Genomic DNA, 20,653 nt, shown 5'->3' on the forward strand with positions numbered 1-20,653 from the left:
TCTGGAAGACTTGTAAGTGAGGTTGTTGGGGGTAGGTGTCTGATTGAGTGTGTGTGTGCCTGTGCGTGTGTAGAAACTAACCCAGAACCTAGTGCAGTGCCTCTCAACCAGTAAGCCCTAATAAACCTTCGCGGAATGAATGAGAAGGTAGGTGGATGAGGGAGCCGGGCTAGAGAGGGCAGCTCTACTCATCCCAACCCTGCCTCCCCTGAGCGCAAGCCGACAAAAATAATTAGGTTAAGCCTTTAATCACAGCTGGTTTCACGGGCAGGAGGACAGGGAAGAGCCGGGAAAGACAGCAATCCTGGGGACACACGGTGCTGGCCTGGCTCATGGACACTGCCTCCCTCTCGGACGCCCTCCAGGCCCCCACAGCTTGGGCGTCAGTAATCTCCTGTTTTCTTGTCTCCCTCAGGACACCGGGTTCCCTAGGAGCCGCCCCAGGCTTAATGATTGTCCAGAAGGTGCCTATAAAGGGAGGCTGGGTGGAGGAGGGAGCAGAAAAAGCCCAACTCAGCAGATCTGAGCACTTGAGAGCCTCAATCAGGAGCCGTGGTCAGAGGCTCTGTGTCCCGGCCAGTAGGGCCTGCTCTTTCCCACCATGGCGGCCCGAGGCTACGGCTATTACCGCACTGTGATCTTCTCGGCCATGTTTGGAGGCTACAGCCTGTACTACTTCAACCGCAAGACCTTCTCTTTTGTCATGCCGTCGCTGGTGGAGGAGGTCCCTCTGGACAAGGATGACTTGGGTGAGCCCTGGCAGGGCAGGGAGGGGTGGGCCCAGGAACACAGGACCAGCAGGACAAGTTGGGTGTTTGTGCAGTGTGGTGGGTACAGGCATGTAGTGTGTGTGTGGAGTGTCTGCACAGCAGATGCCAGGGGACAGTGCATGTGCCGGATGAGGCGGCTCTGAGATCCATGTCTGTGGGCACAGGTAAAGGACTGTGGGTATGGTCTAAGCATGTCTGAGGGCTGCTTATCTGGTGTGTGTGTGTGTGTGTGTGTGTGCACGCCCGCCTGTGACTAACATGTGTCCCCAGAGGCACTGTGTGTTAGAGGGATTCTGAGCACGGTTTCTGCATCTGTGTGGGTGCAGGCTAAGACCACAGGGTGAGTGCTGGCCACTGACATTGTGAGCACTGGGAACTGGGGAGTTGGTGCAATGACTCCATGTGGCCTAGCAGGCTACCCTTCGGGAGGAATAAGGTCCCTGACTCCAATTCTAAGCCTTTTGCCCCATGTTCTGAGGTGGGGCAACAGAACTGCCAGAGACCCTGGGTTGGCATCCACGGTGAGGGAGAAATCAGGCATATGAGAATCCCATGGAGGAGGGCTGTCCTGCCCCCTGACAGCTGTTGCTGGAACTCTCCAAGAGGCTGAAAAGTCATGGGTCAGCCTGGGGCTAGTGCTGATAGAGAGGCGGGAGGAGTAGCCTGGACCCATGAATGAATGTCACGATTCCAACACAGGCCCCTCCTATTCCTCTCGCAAGGAACCAGTCTCACCCTGCCAGGCACCTCTACACACCTGACCCCATGCCTTCCTCCCCCCTCCTGTGCCTCTGCCCTGGCCCCTAACCCCCCAGGTGTCCTGCTCCCTGCTCCCCTCCCCTGCAGGGCTCATCACCAGCAGCCAGTCGGCAGCCTACGCCATCAGCAAGTTTGTGAGCGGGGTGCTGTCTGACCAGATGAGTGCTCGTTGGCTCTTTTCTTCCGGGCTTCTCCTGGTTGGCCTGGTCAACGTAGTCTTTTCCTGGAGCTCCGCAGTACCCGTCTTTGCTGCTCTCTGGTTCCTCAATGGCCTGGCACAGGGGCTGGGCTGGCCCCCATGTGGCAAGGTCCTGCGGAAGGTGAGTGTCTGCTTCCAAGGAGCTGGTTCAGATTGGCAGAGAGGACACCTAAAGAGCATGTGGGCACACTGGCACCTCCACCCCCAACCAGAGCAGGTTCCTCAGGCATTCCAGTCCAGCTCCTGTTGCTTGTCAAGATATTTTAGGAGGCTGAACGTGGTGGGATCAGGTGGCAGATGAGGGAATTGGCCCTGCCAAGTAGAAGAGCCCTCTCCCTCATCCCTGTAATGTGAGCTTCTGGGTCTGCCCCACCTGACCCTCACCTTCAATATGGACTGTAGGCTGAGCAACTACTCTGTCCCCCTCTGCCCCACAGTGGTTTGAGCCATCTCAATTTGGCACTTGGTGGGCCGTCCTATCAACAAGCATGAACCTGGCTGGAGGGCTGGGCCCCATCCTGGCAACCATCCTCGCCCAGAGCTATAGCTGGCGCAGCACGCTGGCCCTGTCTGGGGCACTGTGTGTGGTTGTCTCCTTCCTCTGTCTCCTGCTCATCCACAATGAACCTGCTGATGTTGGACTCCGCAACCTGGACCCCACCCCCTCCAAGGGCAAGAAGGGTGAGTACGCACTAAAGCCGACCCCTAGGGAACCTTCATTCATCATTCACCTGGCAGACTTTCCTTGAGGACTGCCTGTATGCCTGGCCCTGTACTAGCTAATGGATGTCGGGATGGTGATGGAGAGTGGGTGAGGAGTAAATAAAACTCCATCCTGAGAGGCAGTTAAGTACCAGACAAGTGGCAGAGCCAACAAATGCTATGACTCATGTTATCGCCTAGTCCTTCCTTACAAGAGAGCCAGAGTTCCCTGTGTGGACAGCATCCTAAGCTTAAGTGGCTTGGGTGCTTTCCTCCATCCCCGCTGGTCCTCAGGCTCTCTTTCATTCGTTGAGACTTGCAGTGGAGAAGAGAGGGCAGAACAGTGGGTGAGGGGGACCTTCCTGCTGATCCTTGGCTATGTGGACGGACTCTGCCCCTATGGCTAGTTAATGTGTGGTGGGGGCAGGGCAGCCTGAGCAGAGTCCTGAAGCCTGGCCTCCTCCCACCCCCAGGCTCCCTGAAGGAGGAGAGTACCTTACAGCAGCTGCTGCTGACCCCCTACCTGTGGGTGCTCTCCACTGGCTACCTTGTGGTATTTGGAGTAAAGACGTGCTGTACTGACTGGGGCCAGTTCTTCCTTATCCAGGAGAGAGGACAGTCAGCCCTCGTGGGTGAGACGAGTGTTGGGATGCGGCAGGCCTAGGGAGCAGGAGCCAATGCATGGGATGGGAAATTCAGACCCGCTTCCCTTTATCCTTTCTTCTTTCCCTGAGGCCGGGCAGTACTCAGGCAGCTGTGGCCAGTCACCCTTGGGGACCTTGTACCTCTCTGGGTTGAAGTCAGTCTGGGACAACCCCAAGGTGTAACACCTTTCCACCCTTCCTTTCCCTCTTCCCACCACAACTCCCCACTGCAGGCAGCTCCTACATGAGTGCCCTGGAGGTTGGGGGCCTTGTAGGCAGCATCGCAGCTGGCTACCTGTCAGACCGGGCCATGGCCAAGGTGAGTGGGCAGAAGGGACAGGAAGGAGGAGGGTCCCTTTAAATCTTCCCAGCATGACTGGGACAGGCACCAGAGAGGTAGGAGCCCTGGGGCACAGGCAGCTTGGCATATGCTGGTTTAGGTTGGGTGAGGTGGGAATGATTCCAGGCTACTCTTCTTTGCTGGGGATGTGGAGATGAGGCTCTTGGGGGAAAGGGTTTTAACTGATGTCAAGGAGAGCCAGAGTTTCTCTCCGCCTAGCTTCTCCACAGCCCCAGAGAAACTGGGGCTGGGGAAGGACTGGATGCAGCCTGCCACCACGTGTCCCCAAGCCTGCCCCAAGTGGAGGAAGGGATGTTGTGGAGTTTGGCCTCAGAACATAATAAGCAGGTCCCAGGACCTCCCAGAGCTGCCTTGGGCCAAGAACTGCAACGGGATTGCCAAAGACCTGTCAGCAGAGGTCTGCCGTGTCAGCGTCCAGGGGTGAGGGTTCTCTGCTGCTCCTGGGGCCTGATGTTGCCCGACTGTGTCCACAGGCACGGCTGTCCATGTACGGGAGCCCCCGCCATGGCTTGCTGCTGTTCATGATGGCTGGCATGACAGCGTCCATGTACCTCTTCCGGGTAACTGTGACCAGTGACTCCCCCAAGGTAAATAAACAGGGACTGGCCCATGTCAGGGACAAGGATGAGAAAGCAAGGGCCACTGACTTTGTCTCCCTCTCCCTGGTCTTTCTCTGCTTCTGATTGCCCTTTTCAGTTGTCTGTACCTCCATTCCCCTCCTCTGTACTCTGATGCCCCTCCTTGACTCTGGGCCTGGTTTCTTCTCCTCCCTATGCTCCTCTAGGATGTTGCTTTCTGGACTCCGGCTCTTCACCCTCTCGCTGAGCTCACAGGCTTTACAGAGCATGAGGTGCCCTATCTTTATCTCTGGTTTTCCTCTTGCTGTGTCTCACCTTTGTCCTACCGCCTCTGCCTTGCCCTTAGCCAATCCAGCTTGCACAAATCCTGAGGAGACAGCATCTCGCTTGGAGGGATGGCTCCTGAACCTCCCTCCCCTACCTGCACAGGCCCGTGTTGGCTGAATGTGGCCCGCACTCCTCTAGCTCTGCAGTCAGCTGTGCTCGGAAGTGGTGTGTGTGGGAGTCACTTACTGTCTGCTTTTACTACAATTATTTGTTCCTGGGGCCAAGCATTCCTCTATCCAATGGCAGGGGTAGGTAGGCAGGAGGCCTTCTCAGACTTTAAATGCTACCCTGCACTGCCCTTGCAGCTCTGGATCCTGGTGTTGGGAGCTGTGTTTGGTTTCTCCTCTTATGGTCCCATTGCCTTGTTCGGAGTTATAGCCAATGAGAGTGCCCCTCCCAACTTGTGTGGCACCTCCCATGCCATTGTGGGACTCATGGCCAATGGTAAGTGATACCCCCACTGATGCCTGCACACAAGCCAGCTAGGGGCTGGAACAAGCCCCACTGGCTCTATCCTCACAATGACTCAGGCTCTTCCCCTCCTCCCTGACAGTGGGCGGCTTTCTGGCTGGGTTGCCCTTCAGCACCATTGCGAAGCATTACAGCTGGAGCACAGCGTTCTGGGTGGCTGAAGTGATCTGTGCAGCCAGCACAGGTGCCTTCTTCCTTCTACGAAACATCCGCACCAAGATGGGCCGAGTGCCCAAGAAGGCTGCGTGAAGACAGTGCAGGCTCTGGAGCATCCTGTCCCACTTGTGGCCTCTCCCCTCCATTGGGGTGCGGGAAGGGAGGGAGGGGACTATCTGACTAGCACCTGTGACTTTCCCTTTCTGCTCCTTTTCCCTCACCCAAGTGGCGCTGGAAGTTATCAGTGGCTAATGAGGCACCAGCTTCCCATCTGATCTCTATTTAAAAGACAACCTTTGTTCTTGGACTCCGTTAGCTCCTATTTCCTGGCTTCAAAGAGGAAACCCCTGCACTCAGGGAGTCTCCTGTATCCTTCTCCCTCTCTTGGGCCCTGCCCTGTCCCCATCCCACCCCATCCTCACCTGAGGTGAGGCTCCTCCTGCAGCAGCAGGGCAGCAATGGCCCAGGACTTCTGCCCTGAGGCCTCTCAGCAGGGGGCAGCTGCTCCTGCCAATACCTTGGACTCCAGGGGAAGAGGGTCACTCTCACCAATACCCAGGGTACAGTAGAGGGGTATGGATGGGAGAGTAGAAAGACTTGTTATAGAAAATTAAAACTAGATTTGATACTAAACCCTGTCAGTGAGTCATTCTTTCAAAAAGGGTAGTACAGGGACTTCCCTGGTGGCGCAGTGGTTAAGACTCCGTGCTCCCAATGCAGGGGGCCCGGGTTCGATCCCTGGCCAAGGAACTAGATCCCACATGCATGCTGCAACTAGGAGTTTGCATGCCACAACTAAGGAGCCCGCCTGCTGCAACTAAGACCTGGCGCAACCAAATAGAGAAATAAATAAATAAAATAAATATTTAAAAAAAAACAGAGTACTTCTCAAAAAAAAAAAAAAAAGTGGAGGTAATACAAGCCAGAGATAGATTTTTTGGGGAAATACTCCCTTAATACCTGCTTTTTCCAACCCAGAAGAGAGAGACTTCTTTCCCCTGGAAGGGAAAGCTAAAGTGTAGATGGACTCCTTTAAGCTCATGTCTCTACCACCTTCAACTTCATACTGCATAATTCAATGAACATTTTGAAGATGAAACTACTGGGTGCCAGGCAGGTTAAGTAATTTGATGGAGGGAGATAACAGTGTAGTCAGAAAGCCTGGGTTCAAACTCAGTCTGCTGGTAACTAGCTTTGAGATTTTGAGGCAGAGAGTTTGTACATTGCTTGCTGAAGCTCATCCGTAATAGAAACAGAATGTAACCCCCTGAGGTAAGGGAGAGGATTAAGTGAGATAAAGCAGTAAAACGTGGCTGTAAGCACTTGATAAATATTCCATCATCATTTTCATTATCATTATCACCACCATACCCACCACCTAGGAAGTCAGTAGCGATTCTGGAACTAGGACCAAGGCTCCTGATTCAAAGTCCCATGTTCATTCATTCACTTAATGAACATATATTTGTTTTGTTTTCTACTAGAACATAGTATCTCATTTTCCCAGAATTCCCTTATCATTCCTGTCTCCCCTCCTGAGGCTTTTCCCCCAAACCATCAATTAGGATAGCAAACACTGAGATCAAAGGAATGTTTATTATAGCATTTATGGGCCTACCTCCTCCATAAATAATCTGTACAGAGTTGGGAAGTAGGACCATGACAGATACAGGAGGAAAGAGAGCATGGTATTAAGGCTCGGGCATCGGTACATGTCATCAGGCTCAGCAACCTCCCATTTTCAAGTGCACTAACAAATGCCGCTGGGCTCGCCATCGGAGTGGAAACAGCAGGACCCCTGTTGCAGGATCTCTCAAGAATATGCGGGGAGTGGGGGGGGGGGGGTCCACTGCAGGTTCAGCCTAAGACCCAGGTCCAAAAGTTCCAGCCTTCTCTGCCACCTCCAGGGCTAACTTCAGGTTCTGGTCAAACAGCTCACACCTAGGCCAGACCCAGGAAGCACAAATAAGGACAAAGTGTGAGGCCTGGCTCTCTCCCCACCTTGGGTGCAGAGGCAGAGCCAGTAGAAACTCTGCTTGAAGAAAGACATAAACCCCAAGGAAAGTCTTTGGTTTCTCCAAAAAATAAGTAAGTAAAAGGCTAGTTACTTTTGTTTTATTTAAAAATAACTCTAGGGCTTCCCTGGTGGCGCAGTGGTTGAGAGCCTGCCTGCCGATGCAGGGGACACCAGTTCGTGCCCCGGTCTGGGAGGATCCCACATGCCGCGGAGCAGCTGGGCCTGTGAGCCATGGCCACTGAGCCTGCGTGTCCGGAGCCTGTGCTCCGCAGCGGGAGAGGCCACAACAGTGAGAGGCCCGTGTACCGCAAAAAACCCCCAAAAACAACCTCTATTACACTTCAAAATGACATTGGGGAAAAGCACACAGGGAGGGGGAACAAGGAGGCTTTGACCAGAATCTAGGAAGTGGGACCACATACCTGATGGGCATTTCCAGGGAGTAAAATGGATTCTTCAGGGCAAAGTCTGAGTAAATCTCATAAATCTTTCGGAGAAGAGAATCTATCCCAGCCTGCCTAGGATCCGCCAGCACCACAAACTTTATCCCTGGAGAGGGACCAGTAATGATTACCAAAGGGTAGAGAATGCAGCAAATAATGCTGTCCTTTGTTTGTACAGCATTTTCATATGCCCACTTAAATGTTATCCTTATTGCTACATAAAGCACGAAAAGCAAGATTTTGAATCTACAGGTGAGAGCAGAGAAGTGAAATGACTTTGTTGCATCACCCAGCTGACTGAGTGACCAGGCTTTGGGTCCTAGCTCTGTCGCTTACTTCTGGCCTGGGGGCCCCTCAGCAGAAAGTGCCAGGCAAGGAACAAACTCAGGCAGTTTTCAATGATCTGCCTTCAGCGAGTGATGCAATGACAGTCACGATCCAAAGGTCATTTCCATTTCACATTCAAATTTCATTTTGGAACAACACACCTTCCAAAACGTGTGCAACGTGAGATAACATTAAGGTGAGTTTATCTGTGGACAGGATAACGCTCAGTGGCATGGACAAAACTGGCGTCAGATTAAATATTGCCTTTAGATTCACAAAACAAGTTAACTGTCTGTGCAGTTGTCCCAGAAAAGGCTGACCAACACTCCCTTGCTTACCAAACCCAACTTGGGCCAATCCCTTCTCCCAACCTGCCCCATCGCATCCCCTTGACCTATCTAGAGATGCATACCTGTCAATGTCTGGAAGCAGTGCAGTTTGAATGTGTCTGTCTCCAGCATCTCAATGCCTGAGCTGCCCTGTTCAGGAGACAGCTGGGAGCCGATTGCGAACAGCCTATTTGCAAAGGAGGCAAAGTTGGGAATGCACCTCATTGCTATAAGGGAGAAGTGCTTCTCGAACTTTTCCGCTGAAATGACCCTTATCTTCTGAAGAGTTCAAATTACAGCTTGAGATAGTCAGAAGCAGCAGTGTGAACGCCTGGCAGCAGTATCGAAATTACTTAAAAATTTATTTGAATTCTGCATGTATTCTACATTCATACTTTGCTACAAAACATTGTACATTGAAAACTTTGGGTGAAATTAACACTCTGGGATTATGTGCCACGTTTACTCACCCCGTGATTATGCATATCCAGCACATCTCATACCATAATTGACAGCAAGAAAAGATCTTAAAGATCATTTAGCTCAATTGCCTTACTTTAAAGATGAAGAAACTTAAGACTCAGAAAAGAGAAGGTGACTTAGGCAAACAAAATCACACCACTGTCAGCATTACCTACAGCCTAGTCATACTGGATCAATTCTTTTCATAACACAAGAACTGAGGATTTAGAAGGAGGAAGGTAAGCACCGCCGCTCAGGAAGTCTCTGAGCGCAGAACCACACTAATCCAGCCAGCCTATGAGCCAAGTGCGGACCGACAAAATCTAGGAAGGGTTGTGAGACTTACGAGTGGAACATGGAGGCCAGCATGAGCTTCTCATTGGAGGTGAGGCGAGGCCGGCCGAATCGAATGGACACCGGGTAGTTAGCAGGGTTGCCCAGGTACTCCAGCACCTCTTTCCCATCGGCCGTGTACTTGCCGCTCACATCCACACCATTGATGGCCAACACTGCGTGGCCCACTGCAGAGCCGAGGCTAAGCGTCAACGAAGCCTCAGCTGGGGGATCCCACCAAGGCGACAATGGACCCGGCCCCAACTCCTCACCCCCTCCACCCCTCGCCCAGAGACACCTGCCCACAACGGCGGCACCGGGCCCCGCCCCCCAGGCCCGAGCCTAACCCACCCCGGATGCCGTCTCGCTGGCCGAAGGCAACCAGCACACGATCGTCATGCAGTTTGAGCAGCAGATCAAGCGGGTAACTGAAAGTTTTCTCAGCCTCGGCCCGTGGCGCGTAGCTGTCCAACTGGTAAATGAGGCCTCCAGCTTTGTTCACTACAAACACACTGAAAATCGCCATTGCTGCCGCCGCTACTGCGGGACTGCCTCCCCCTCCCGGCCCCGCCCCGGAACCGCAGCACAGGACCTGCCCCCGGCGCCCCGGCCGCGCGTTCCCTCTCGACCCGGGAGCGCGGCCCGCTGCGGCGCTTGCGCACTTGGAGCAGGCCTGGCTGTCAGTAACGCTGGGAAGTTAGCTGTCGGGATCTAGAAAATTGTTTTCCGTCCCTTTTCCCAGGTTTTTAGTGTCAGGAAACAGCAACGTGTGACTGCCTCACAACTAGTCGCAAAGCGCAAAAGGTAGGGACAGCATCGAGTGCCTCCGGCTGCAGGGTAAGCTCGCACTGCCCGCAGCCAGTTCCGGGCCTGAGTCAGGCCTGCGCCTCCGGACTTCCTCCGCGCGGTCCCGCCCCTTACCCCGGAAGCACTCGCTGCAGGCGGAGGTTTCTGGGCTTCTTCGCTAGACGCACTTCCTTTTTGTCCGACATCTTAGGGAGGCGAGGTGGTAGCAGTTGCTCTCCCGGCTTCGCTATGGTGAGAGCTCTGTTTGGGGACAGCCGGCGTGGTTTCGGGAGCCGGCGGTGCCGGTGCGCATTTGGGGCGGCATCGGAGGAGGGCTCCCAGAACTGCTGGGCCGCGTGTCGAGGCGGGCGGGCTATTGCTTCCCCCATGTGCTCCGTCAGTGGAGTCTGGGCGGGGGTTGAGGTGGAGCGCAGGGGTAGGGGGAGCGTGGGGCTGCCTTGAGACCTGGCAGTATTCCCCTTTTTCTTCTGTAGCCGCCCAAGGATGACAAGAAGAAGAAAGATGCCGGAAAGTCGGCCAAGAAAGACAAAGACCCAGTGAACAAGTCTGGGGGCAAGGCCAAAAAGAAGGTAGGAGTCAGTCGCTTGAACGTTGAGGGAGGCTGCGGGCACCCGTACCTTATCGATATATTAAGTGACACCTAGCAGATGGCTTGGAAGGTTGTGGGGTCTAGAGTCAGGTTATTACAGCTTATGCTCTTATCAGCATTCTGTTTTTTCGTTATTTGGAGAATGGGGTCATATACGCTGTTTGGAAATTAGATGTGTATAGAGCGTTTATTTTGATACGCAGCACGTAGTGTTATTTTAGTTGGTTCCGTGTGGCTCAGTCAGTATCCGAAAGTCTCAATAATAGGTTCCCCCCCCCCGCCCCCAACCAGATGTGTCTTTGATGCCCTTAACGACAACCAGGGTCTCTTTTTGCTTTGAATTCTGGCTTTCTAATTATTTGAATCTTAATTTGCAGAGTTTCTGCAAATTCTGCATTTCATAGATTTCTGCAGGCCAAGGAATAGAGCCACTCTCTCAGTATAGCCGTACAACCAAGTACAGTTCTTTGAGGCAGGTTGTTCCAGAGGAGGGAAGAACTGGAGCACTGATTTTTTTTTTTTTTTTGGTGAGCAGAAGTGGTCCAAAGGCAAAGTTCGGGACAAGCTCAATAACCTAGTCTTGTTTGACAAAGCAACATATGACAAACTCTGTAAAGAAGTTCCCAACTATAAGCTTATAACTCCAGCTGTCGTCTCTGAGAGACTGAAGATTCGTGGCTCCCTGGCCAGGGCAGCCTTGCAGGAGCTGCTTAGTAAAGGTGAGAGGGGTGTGTTGTACTGATTTGTATGCTTTTGCACCTTAAATTGGCCTGACCGTGCTAGCCATCTTAATGCAATAGGTGGTTGTTAGTAATGTAATTCTAACATGTTATCTAGGTTATTGGTTAGTGCCCAATAATGGAAACAGTGATTTTCAAGTTATAGTAAAGTGCTGTGAAGGTGGCCATCCCAAGAGCAGGTGGTGAGTCCCTTGTTTTAAAAGGGTAAGTCAAATTAGATTATAACCAAGAAATGTAGGCATGCCTCCTAAACTCATGCTTAAATTCAGCATTTCTCTTTTGGGATGGAATATAAAACAGATATTTCTAGTGTCTTATTAAGTATTTCATAGTACTATTGTGTGAAAATTTTATGCTTTCTTTCTAGGACTTATTAAACTGGTTTCAAAGCACAGAGCTCAAGTAATTTACACCAGAAATACTAAGGGTGGAGATGCTCCCGCTGCTGGTGAAGATGCATGAACAGGTGAGCAAGAACCCAGGGTTCATGGTGTAGGAGGTATGCATCCCTTCACAAGGCTCTATAGTTCTGATTCTTGAATTTTTTTTTTTTTACAGGTCCCACCAGCTGTATATTTGGAAAAATAAAACTTTATTAAATCAAATAAATGGGCATGTCTGTTTCCTAAGAAAGGCAGTTACAAAGGATAATAGTAGGTATCGGCTTGTTGGTTTGGTTTTGAGCATTATGGTGGTTGAAAATGTATTAGGAAACCATTAACTTTTCTTTTTATGTGACTGCTGTTTGTTTCTTGCTGCGGCTTCAGTTTTGAATTGATGCCTGAAAGGAAATGAAGGGTTAGCAGGACGAAGGGTGAGATCTCCAGGGGGGAGTGGGTTGGGGTCCTGACACTGGGCCCATACCTGGATTGCCAGCGGCGTCCATTATTCCAGACCCGGCCAAAAGAGGGCAGCCAGCCTGCACCCGTACTGGAGTTATGATCAAAGTTGGCCCCAACTCTGTCTGGTGGGAGTTTCTTCAATTTCTGTTTTTCCTCTACAATAAGCAGTTTTATTTGAGTAGGAAGACTTAAAGAACCCATCACCATTTCTGAATTAGTTAACTTACTTTCTTTGAGAAACTCTTCATAGGAGGGTCCTATTTGTTGGTTCCCAGAGCTACAGTCCTCATCTTGGACCATCCAGGGAGGTGTGGCACCTGGAAAAGGAAGACCCTTTAAGCAGAAATGAAAGCACTTAAAAAAAAGTTTTTAACCTTCAGGCTGTTGTGGAACATAGCTAGCTATAAGTTTCTACCTAATTGAAAATTATAAATGTTTGTAAACAAAACCCAGGAATTCTGGACCATGGGAAGTTGAGGGGCCTAGGCTAATTTAAAAGGTGCTGATACTTAATAGCTGTATCAATACAGCAATACATGCCTGACAAACTACACACATTTAAAGTGTGCAATTTGAAATGTCTGGGATGAAATCACCACCACCATGTATCCTTGTGCCCCTTTAAAATATTTTCTAGCACACTTCCCTTATACCCCTCTTCCCAGGCAGCCACTGGTGTGCTTTCTGTTGCTATAGGTTAGTTAGCGTTTTCCGTAATGTTGTATAAATGGCATATATTATGTACCCTTGTGTACCTTATAGCATAGTTACTTTGAGGTTTTTGTGTTACGCGTGTTTTCAATCGTTCCTTCTTTGTTATTGAGTATTTTTTAAAGTGTTCATTGGCTGAGGCACATTGGGATTTTTTTTCAACTTTTAAAGAAACTGCCAGACTGTTTTCCAAAGTAGTGATGCCATTTTGCATCCCCACCAGCAGTGCATGAGAGTTCCTGCATATATAAATGGTCAGTCTTTAGCCTTTTTTAATTCTTTGGCCACGCCATGTGGCATGTGGTATTGTTCCCTGACCAGGGATTAAATCCGTGCTCCCTGCATTGAGAGTGCAGAGCCTTAACCACTGGACTGCCAGGGAAGTCCTAGTTTCAGCCACTTTGATGAGCATCTTTTTATATGCCTGTATTGAGTGTTGAGAGGTTTTCATATATTGAGAATACACATCCTTCATCAGATGCTGCTTTACTTTGGGAAAACGTTGTTTGTTATGCTAAAGTTTGTAATCTTCCACTTTTCAAGCAAAGTACTTTTTCCCTTAGTTGAAATACAAGGAGACGAGTGGCTGTAGCATGGCTAATGCCATGGTGGGCACTGTGTGCGGTATAGAGACTTCTCTGGCCCTCAGTTGCAATGAGTTTTATTTTTAAAATTTATTTTATTGAAGTATAGTTGATTTACAATGTTGTGTTAATTTCTGCTGTACAGCAAAGCGACTCAGTTACATATGTATTCTTTTTCATATTCTTTTCCATAATAGTCTATCACAGGATATTAAATATAGTTCCCTCTGCTATACAGTAGGACCTTGTTGTTCATACTCTTCATTTTCACTATTAAGTGTATTATTTTAAAAAACACTTTAACACATACTCATATAGTGGTTGAACAAAAAACCCTTATAAGAATTACCATGTCTGACATTTTCTAAGTTTAAAACACCTTAGATCTGAAAGTTTAAAAAAAAAATCCGGTAAACAGGTGAATGTACATCTGTTACTTTCCTGAGTTACTCAGACACATTTGACATATGTGTCTTCGATACCCTTCTACCAGTGAAAGGCCTAGAACTCAGGTGTGTCTCAAAGATCCCAAGTTCACTGCTGTATCTTAATCAACTTTATTCTTTAAAAAAAAAAAAAAGCTTCTTACAGTTTGAGAAACATAGCCGTGGGTCTTACCTGAGTGGATGTTACCAATTCCTGGTGTATCCTGTAGTTGGAAATGGGAAAAAATCATGAGAAAGCCAAGAGATGATAGGATACTCATAGCCTAGAGGAAGAAATTTTACTGGAGGTGGATGGAACCACTGCCATGATGCTAGTTCTGCACTGGGTTGATGTTAAATCTTACAGAGCACAGCAAATCACTGAAAGACAGTCTTGCCCTCACCAGACTCAAGGTCTTAGTAGCAGAGATGTTCAAAAATAAGTGCCTACTAGATGTTAGGTAAACGAAACCCTTTTCTTACAGACCATACATACTACTGGGAAAGAGAAGTATGAATTACACAAATTACATTCACAGCTTTTTACATGGGGCTACATACATTTATAACAGTTTTCCATGAAAAAGTGACATTCAAGCTAAGAGCTGAAGGAAGGTGAGGGTTAAGTAGATGGTGAGGGAAGGAAAGCATATCATTTAAGACAATGGCAATTACATGTTCAAAAGCAAGGAGGAGCACAGTGCAGCTGGAGGATAGAATGTAAGATAGCAGGTGATGCGATTATTTTCTGTTGTGTTTGGGACAAGATTGCAGTAGTAGGAATTGTTCCAAGGTGGAATAGAGACCAGCTTGTATTCAGGAGATAAAATAGATAAGACATACTCATTGAGGGAATGTGAAAAATGAAAGAAAGGAGGAGATAAGAATCTGCATCTACAGTTAATGGAAACACAGGAGTGGTAGGGGTTAGCTTCAGGCACCTGTGGGGTATCTATAAATGTCCCGTATTGAGCTGGAACTGTGGATTCTGCACAGGATGAGATTTAGGAGTTGGTACTTCTATGTGGCAGTTGGGGCAGTGTGTGGATAAGATCACCATGGAGGGTGACGAAAAAGCCGAAGAACATGATACTATGGGACGGGGCAGCAAGAGGGAAAAGCCTGCTAAGACAGGAATGGCCAGAATACACAGAAAAGCCAGGAGAGATGGGTGTCCTGGGAACTGAGGGGGCACTGGCCCTTTCTCAACTTTCGTATCCATTATACCTGATGATGGCCAATGAATGTCAGCGGTTGTTCTGTCTCCATCCAGTCAAGCTCCGGGGCTGGTGGCAGGTCCACATATGAGGGCTGCTGTGAGGTGGAGGCTACTTGGCTGAAAAAGACAAACAGGAGCCAGGCTGGCAGACAAGGTCCTTGAGCCATGAGGATAGCAAAGATGAGATTTGTTCCCTTTTCCCAGCCAAAGTTACAGAATGTTCTAAGAGATGTCAGAACTCCCAATAAGAGGTTTCCTAACAGTCTTACCTGTTTGTCCCTTTCCAGCTTCCAGGTGCCGAAGAGCCCTCTTCTGGGTCTGGCACTGTCTGAGGCTGAGTTTGATTCAGGAAAAATAAATGTGTCTAGGATGCTTAAGAATTTGCCTAGGCCATGCTCCCACCCTCCAGAAGTAAACAAATTGACATATTGAGGGTACTGCCCATATCTTGCAAACTTCCCTCCCTCCCTCCCCGCCTCCCTCCCCCAGCCTGGCCCACATCATCTCCACTGACAAAGGCCTGCACCCTGGTGGGCAGGTAAGGGAATTCAAGCCGAGCAGGTAAAGCATGGAATCCATGAATTCTCGTAAGAAGAGCTGGTAGGTGAAATGTTGGACCTGGGAGAAGCAGGGATCAGTGGATTTGGATACTGCTCTGGCTCCTCCGAGGGAAACCAACCTCTAAGACAGACCGAACCACCTCCTGCCGGCTGTGCTCCACCTCACGGATCTGAGCTGCCATCTGTGGGAGAGAGGCTGCTTAGTAGGTACAAAATGGTGGGGGGGTGGGGGCTGGGTCCTTCAGAGGCCTTTCCTTTAACTCACCTCTTTAATCACTTCATCCTCTTTTTCCTCATAGGAATCCAGACTTTTCACCATGGACTTCTTGAATCTAAAAAGAAAAAGGGCAAGTCCCGGTCAGTGAAAAGATCCTCAGTAGATCATTTTTCTCTGAATTTTGGGTAGTGTCAAACTCCCAGAAACAAAATAGTACAATGAACACCCATGTACCTCTCTCCCAGATTCACTGTAAACATTTTGCCATACTGGCTCCAGTTTGCTTATAAACACATTGCCTTTCTGCCAAGAACATGAGACTTAATTCTAAATTTTTCAGCATACATCTCCTGGGAACAGGAACAGCCTATGAAACCATTGCCATACTTAAGAAAATCAATTTCCCTTTCTTGATGTCCAAATTGTCCCATATTTGGGACAACAATATATTTGCAGTTGTTTTTATCCTACAATACAAAGGTATCCGAATAACATCAATGCTGGTATCAGCAATAAGACTACTAAGCAAAGCTCAAGGTTTCTTTGCAGTTCATTAGTCCTCAGAAAACCTAAGGGTGTACAGTCAGATTTTTGTGTTCAAATGTTACTTGAATTCTTATTCTTTCATCGTTATCAATTGATATATAATTAATGTAACTTTGCCTAATTTTATTATTATCTTTTGAAAATATAGAGGACATTTCTTTGTTTTTCACTAAGACTTTGTCTTGAGGACATAACTAAACTGCGTCACCACCCCCCACCCCGATTTGAAGAAGGGTTATTAGTACAGTGAATGTTCAGATACGAACAGTTTGAAGGACTGGAACCAACAGTAACTGACAAAAACCAACTTCCATCTAAATCATCATAAAAATGTTTTAAGTTAAAAAGGGAGGGGGAGAAGGGGGCAAAAGGGGTTTCAGATTGAACAAGATCCTCACATTTCATCTAATACATTCAACCCTGGCTAGCGTATACCAAAATGTAAACTGGATTACTATAATAAAAACTTCTTCTACATCACTCTGTACACACCTGTGTTCCAAGCCCACCCCCATCCCTAATGCTTCCAAACTCAACTATTTGATGAAGGAGCGTATAAATCTAATCCAGTCTTTGTTATAAGGCCGGTATGTCTGGGTATCAGCTCGGTAAACAAGGCAGCTGAGGTCTTCCAGGTCATCAATAAAATCAAGTAACTGATACCATACGTGACAGAGGGGCTGTTGGGATTCACTCTCTTCAGATGTTCTTCATACATCATACAAACACCTTCCATGCATTCATTCACAGATTCATAGCATAAGTTCTGCCTTCTGGCCTCTTGGTAGGCTGTACCAGCAAAATGGTGTGAGACATGTCGCCAAACTCTTGCTGCAGCCGCTGCCGACTACTCTGCTGACTCCGCCACCGCACACGAGCTTATAGCCTTTTTGCCTAATTTTAATATGTAAAACATTTATGTAGGGGAATGGCTCTATCAAGGTGCCCTGGCAGCCTTGCACGTATCCTTACAGGCAAAGCCTTGAACTGCAGCTTATCAGAGTTTTGGCTGAAGGTCTGCGTGATCCTCCTGGAACACAAGAGGACAGGAGGCCTGAAAGGAACTGCTAGGAGGCCATCTCCCACTCGTCTCCCTATCTCTCATGGGAGACCATTATGAAACAGTTTCTCATCAACTCCCAGTTCTGATGGGGTATGGGACTTTGTGCTCTCAGATTTGAGCTGTTGATATAAAAGCACGTAGCTGCAGTCTAGACTTGGCTCCCCAGCAAAAGTATCGCACCGCTCACACTGCAGTCACCCAGCCCTGTTTGTATCAGTATGGTCCTTTTGGGTGTGTTGGACAACCTGGGAAGCCGGCACTTCGGGCTTACTCTTTTCACTGCCTATGTAACAAACTGCCTGAACCTAAAAGTAGCTCACTGTGGGACTTTCCTCGTGGTCCAGTGGTTAAGAATCCCCCTTCCAATGCAGGGGACTTGGGTTTGATCCCTGGTCGGGGAACTAAGATCCCACATGCTACAGGGCAACTAAGCCTACATGCTGCAACTACTGAGCCCATACGTGCCACAACTAGAGTGCCCACGTGCTCTGGAGCCTGCATGCACCAGAGCTAGAGAGAAGCCTGCACGCTGCAATGAAGATCCTGCATGCTGGCACTAAGACCCGATGCAGCCAAATAAAAAGACCAATCTTTTAAAATAATGATTAGGACTTCCCTGGTGGCACAGTGGTTAAGAATCCGCCTGCCAATGCCGCGGACACGGGTTTGAGCCCTGGTCGGGAAGATCCCACATGCCGTGGAGCAACTAAGCCTGTGCACCACAACTACTGAGCCTGTGCTCTAGAGCCTGTGAGCCACAGCTACTGAAGCCTGCACACCTAAAGCCTGTGCTCCGCAACAAGAGAAGCCACTACAATGAGAAGCCCGTGCATGCACCGCAATGAACAGTAGCCCCCACCTGCCGCAACTAGAGAAAGTCTGCGCGCAGCAACAAAGACCAGACGCAGCCAAAAATAAATTTTTTGATTAAAAAAATAATAAAAGTGGCTCATTGTATCTTTACTGGTCAAATCAGTCAGGCTTGGCCTGGCCTTGTCTTGTGTGAGCTTGAAATTTATAAAGCTCAAAAGTCAAATTATATTTAAATAAAAAGTTCAAAGAGTCCATCCTCATAATTCTCAATTATAACCTTTGCTGCTCAACTATCCTTTATTCACCCACCAAAAACCATATGGAGCTGAGCCAGGGTGTGAGGAGTGAGTGGCCTCAGTTTCTTATCTCCTCCCAGTCTGAACCACAGATTTTAAGGCAAGGTGGTGGGATTTAGGCATTTCTTATTTCCTCATTATTCTCCACATTGGGTAGAAAGAAATAACAAACACCATGTGTTTTCTTAACTTTGGCTTTGGGATCCCCGTGGGTTCCACACTCCACAATCTCAATATGGTCCCAATAAAAGTGATGATGTGAGGCTGCCTGAGTCCTCTTCTTGAGGCAGTCAGGGCTCACTCCCTCTCTGTGCTGTCCAGCTTCCTACAGTCCGGTTCCTTGGGGTCCTCCGAGGCCAGTTAAAATAGAGTCTAAAACTATTAAAAGTGGGCACTGGGTGAGCACCAGTTTCTTGCACACTATAAAAAGCATCTTCTGCTCCTAAAGAACCTTAGTAGTTTCTGTGTCATACATTTAAGTAGTTGATTATGGTCAGCTTTAATTATACACTATTCTCTATTTGCTAAATACATTGTAAATCCCCCCCCCAACTAGATTATAAACCTTTCAAGGACTCTGTCATATTTCTTTTGTGTCCAATATGGTGCCTAGGATAGTGAGTGCTACAAAGACAATGGTTACTAATGAAGTCCTTACTAAACTTCCCAAGCAGTAGAGGAAGCTCCAGTACCTGACACAGGCCCAGAGAATCCGCACTCTGCTACTTCATCATGTGAAGTAGTGACTTACCGTGCATAATCCTGGGGGGAGATCAAAAACTTCTCTTTCATCTGGAACTCAGCCTTGTTCTCCCACCAGAATCTGTTGGTTGCTTTCTTGTGCTCTGGACTGAGAATGGAAAGGACAAGTAATCTCAATGATAGATTGCAGAATATTACACAGATATCTAGGCATTAGATAAATAATGCAAACTGACATCTGGGTTTCTGTCTCTGGGCAAGGCTGAGAGAATACTGATAGTAGTCTCTTCAAGATCTCCAGTCTCCCCCTTCCAATAAAAATGTGAGAATCTGAGAGGAAGTGATGGGAGGGAACCTTGATTGAACCTGCCCAGCTGACTTTCCCAGCTAGACCACCAACACCACTGGGACCATGGCAGCCGTAAGCTCGCTACCCTCAAGGCTGGCAATGCCTACAAGATGACTCAATCAAATCACAAAAGCGTTCTTCCTCTCACCCACCCTAAACCCTCCCTCCCACAAATGTACACGACTGTTGTATGCGGCTCCCGGCCCGGCGCTCACCTGGCCAGATGCTCCAGCAGCCCCCCATGCAGCACGGTCAGGTTTCCGTGGCTCAGGTGTTTCCTCACCTCACAGCCGCAGCACAGGCACCAGCAGCACCGCTCGTGCTCGGGCACGTAACGCTCCACCTGAGCGGCGCGGACGGCCTTGCGGGCGGCCTCCACCTGCCGCGGAGAGGGTACCAAGGGGAAGAAGGCTAAGTAGGACCCCGGCGGGACCCCCAGATCCCACCCCCTCGGGCCCTCACAGCCCCGCCCCCATTCCCGCCCCGTCCTGTCCAGGGTTTCCTCCAGCCTCCCGTCCGCACCTGAGGCAGAAGCCGCTCCAAAGCCACCTTCAGCTGCCGCTGGTGCTTGCGACTGTAGACGTGTCCGCGGCCGCAGAAGAAGGTCTGGCGGCAAACAGGGCAGCGCTCCGCCGGCGCCATCCACCCAGCATTGGGGATCCGCGACGCGCAGCCTCTTCTTCGCCGTCTGGTGACCTCTGACCCCTCAGGGGCGGGGCGAACCCAGCGGCCCCAGCGGCCCCCGCGGCCCCCAGCGGCCGGCAGGCGCCACTGCAAGTCCTACTACGGTTGCGCGGGTTTTTCTCTGGGAACCCTCATTGCGCACAAATCCAGCCCGCCGCCAGTACCGCCAAATGCAGTCTGGCTGGAAAAGGTGAGGGGAAGGAGCGCACGCAACAGTTAGGGGGGACCGCGCACGTATCTGGACACTGACAAGGACCCGTAGAGACAATGTAACAAATCGTAACTAGTATTTATAGGGTGCTCAGTGGGGGTCCAGAGCTTTACCTTAACTACCTCAGGTAATCTTCACAATAGCCCTGTGTGGTATCCTGTTATTACTGGCATTTTACAAGCGGGAAACTGAGGCGTGAAGGAGGAGGTAAGTTTGTGGAAGGTTGCACAGGTATAAAGCGGCAGAGGCATTGACAGCAGGCTGTAGGGAACACAAGCTGAAGGCCTAATCTATGACCTAATCACGCTCATACCCCACAGGGGTGATCTGAACGTTGCTCCTGGAAAGCTGTAAAGGGAAAGCTATAAAGGGTGCAGAGTCATTGCTGAGGGTTAGCAGACGTGTTTAATCTGTAAA

The 20,653-nt window shown here is 49.4% G+C and overlaps 4 protein-coding genes across 5 annotated transcripts; 2 read left to right on the forward strand and 2 right to left on the reverse strand.

Moving 5' to 3' along the window:
* The first annotated feature begins 470 nt into the window (after nucleotides 1–470).
* Nucleotides 471–5,598, forward strand: SLC37A4 (solute carrier family 37 member 4). Of its 2 annotated transcripts, XM_082845463.1 has the most exons (8): nucleotides 471–749; nucleotides 1,617–1,849; nucleotides 2,166–2,409; nucleotides 2,904–3,062; nucleotides 3,308–3,393; nucleotides 3,909–4,022; nucleotides 4,646–4,784; nucleotides 4,894–5,597. In XM_082845463.1, exons 1-8 carry the CDS (start codon nucleotides 602–604, stop codon nucleotides 5,058–5,060), a joined length of 1,290 nt encoding a protein of 429 aa, XP_082701589.1. In that variant the 5' UTR covers nucleotides 471–601; the 3' UTR covers nucleotides 5,061–5,597. The 2 variants fall into 2 exon arrangements, with proteins under 2 accessions (XP_082701589.1, XP_082701590.1); XM_082845464.1 differs by lacking the exon at nucleotides 4,646–4,784 and having other exon boundaries at nucleotides 4,894–5,598.
* A 951-nt stretch (nucleotides 5,599–6,549) lies between these two features.
* TRAPPC4 (trafficking protein particle complex subunit 4) lies at nucleotides 6,550–9,408 on the reverse strand. The gene is made up of 5 exons (XM_082844737.1): nucleotides 9,230–9,408; nucleotides 8,892–9,066; nucleotides 8,167–8,270; nucleotides 7,407–7,533; nucleotides 6,550–6,908 (listed from the first exon to the last, which is right to left on the reverse strand). Exons 1-5 carry the CDS (start codon nucleotides 9,402–9,404, stop codon nucleotides 6,830–6,832), a joined length of 660 nt encoding a protein of 219 aa, XP_082700863.1. The 5' UTR covers nucleotides 9,405–9,408; the 3' UTR covers nucleotides 6,550–6,829.
* Nucleotides 9,409–9,846: 438 nt separating this feature from the next.
* Nucleotides 9,847–11,626, forward strand: RPS25 (ribosomal protein S25). Its single transcript, XM_082845401.1, has 5 exons — nucleotides 9,847–9,916; nucleotides 10,159–10,254; nucleotides 10,810–10,993; nucleotides 11,382–11,480; nucleotides 11,573–11,626. The coding sequence occupies exons 1-4, from the start codon at nucleotides 9,914–9,916 to the stop codon at nucleotides 11,474–11,476; spliced, it is 378 nt and encodes a 125-aa protein (XP_082701527.1). The 5' UTR covers nucleotides 9,847–9,913; the 3' UTR covers nucleotides 11,477–11,480; nucleotides 11,573–11,626.
* On the reverse strand, nucleotides 11,607–19,983 carry CENATAC (centrosomal AT-AC splicing factor; the record flags this gene model as incomplete). The annotated part of the gene is made up of 11 exons (XM_082845400.1): nucleotides 11,607–11,795; nucleotides 11,879–12,011; nucleotides 12,084–12,173; nucleotides 13,770–13,800; nucleotides 14,804–14,912; nucleotides 15,065–15,129; nucleotides 15,475–15,537; nucleotides 15,621–15,687; nucleotides 19,042–19,140; nucleotides 19,557–19,720; nucleotides 19,864–19,983. The coding sequence occupies 11 exons, from the start codon at nucleotides 19,981–19,983 to the stop codon at nucleotides 11,732–11,734; spliced, it is 1,005 nt and encodes a 334-aa protein (XP_082701526.1). The 3' UTR covers nucleotides 11,607–11,731.
* Nucleotides 19,984–20,653: the final 670 nt, after the last annotated feature.

Source organism: Leucopleurus acutus (genome assembly GCF_964270905.1).
Source record: "Leucopleurus acutus genome assembly, chromosome: 8".
Taxonomy (NCBI): domain Eukaryota; kingdom Metazoa; phylum Chordata; class Mammalia; order Artiodactyla; family Delphinidae; genus Leucopleurus; species Leucopleurus acutus.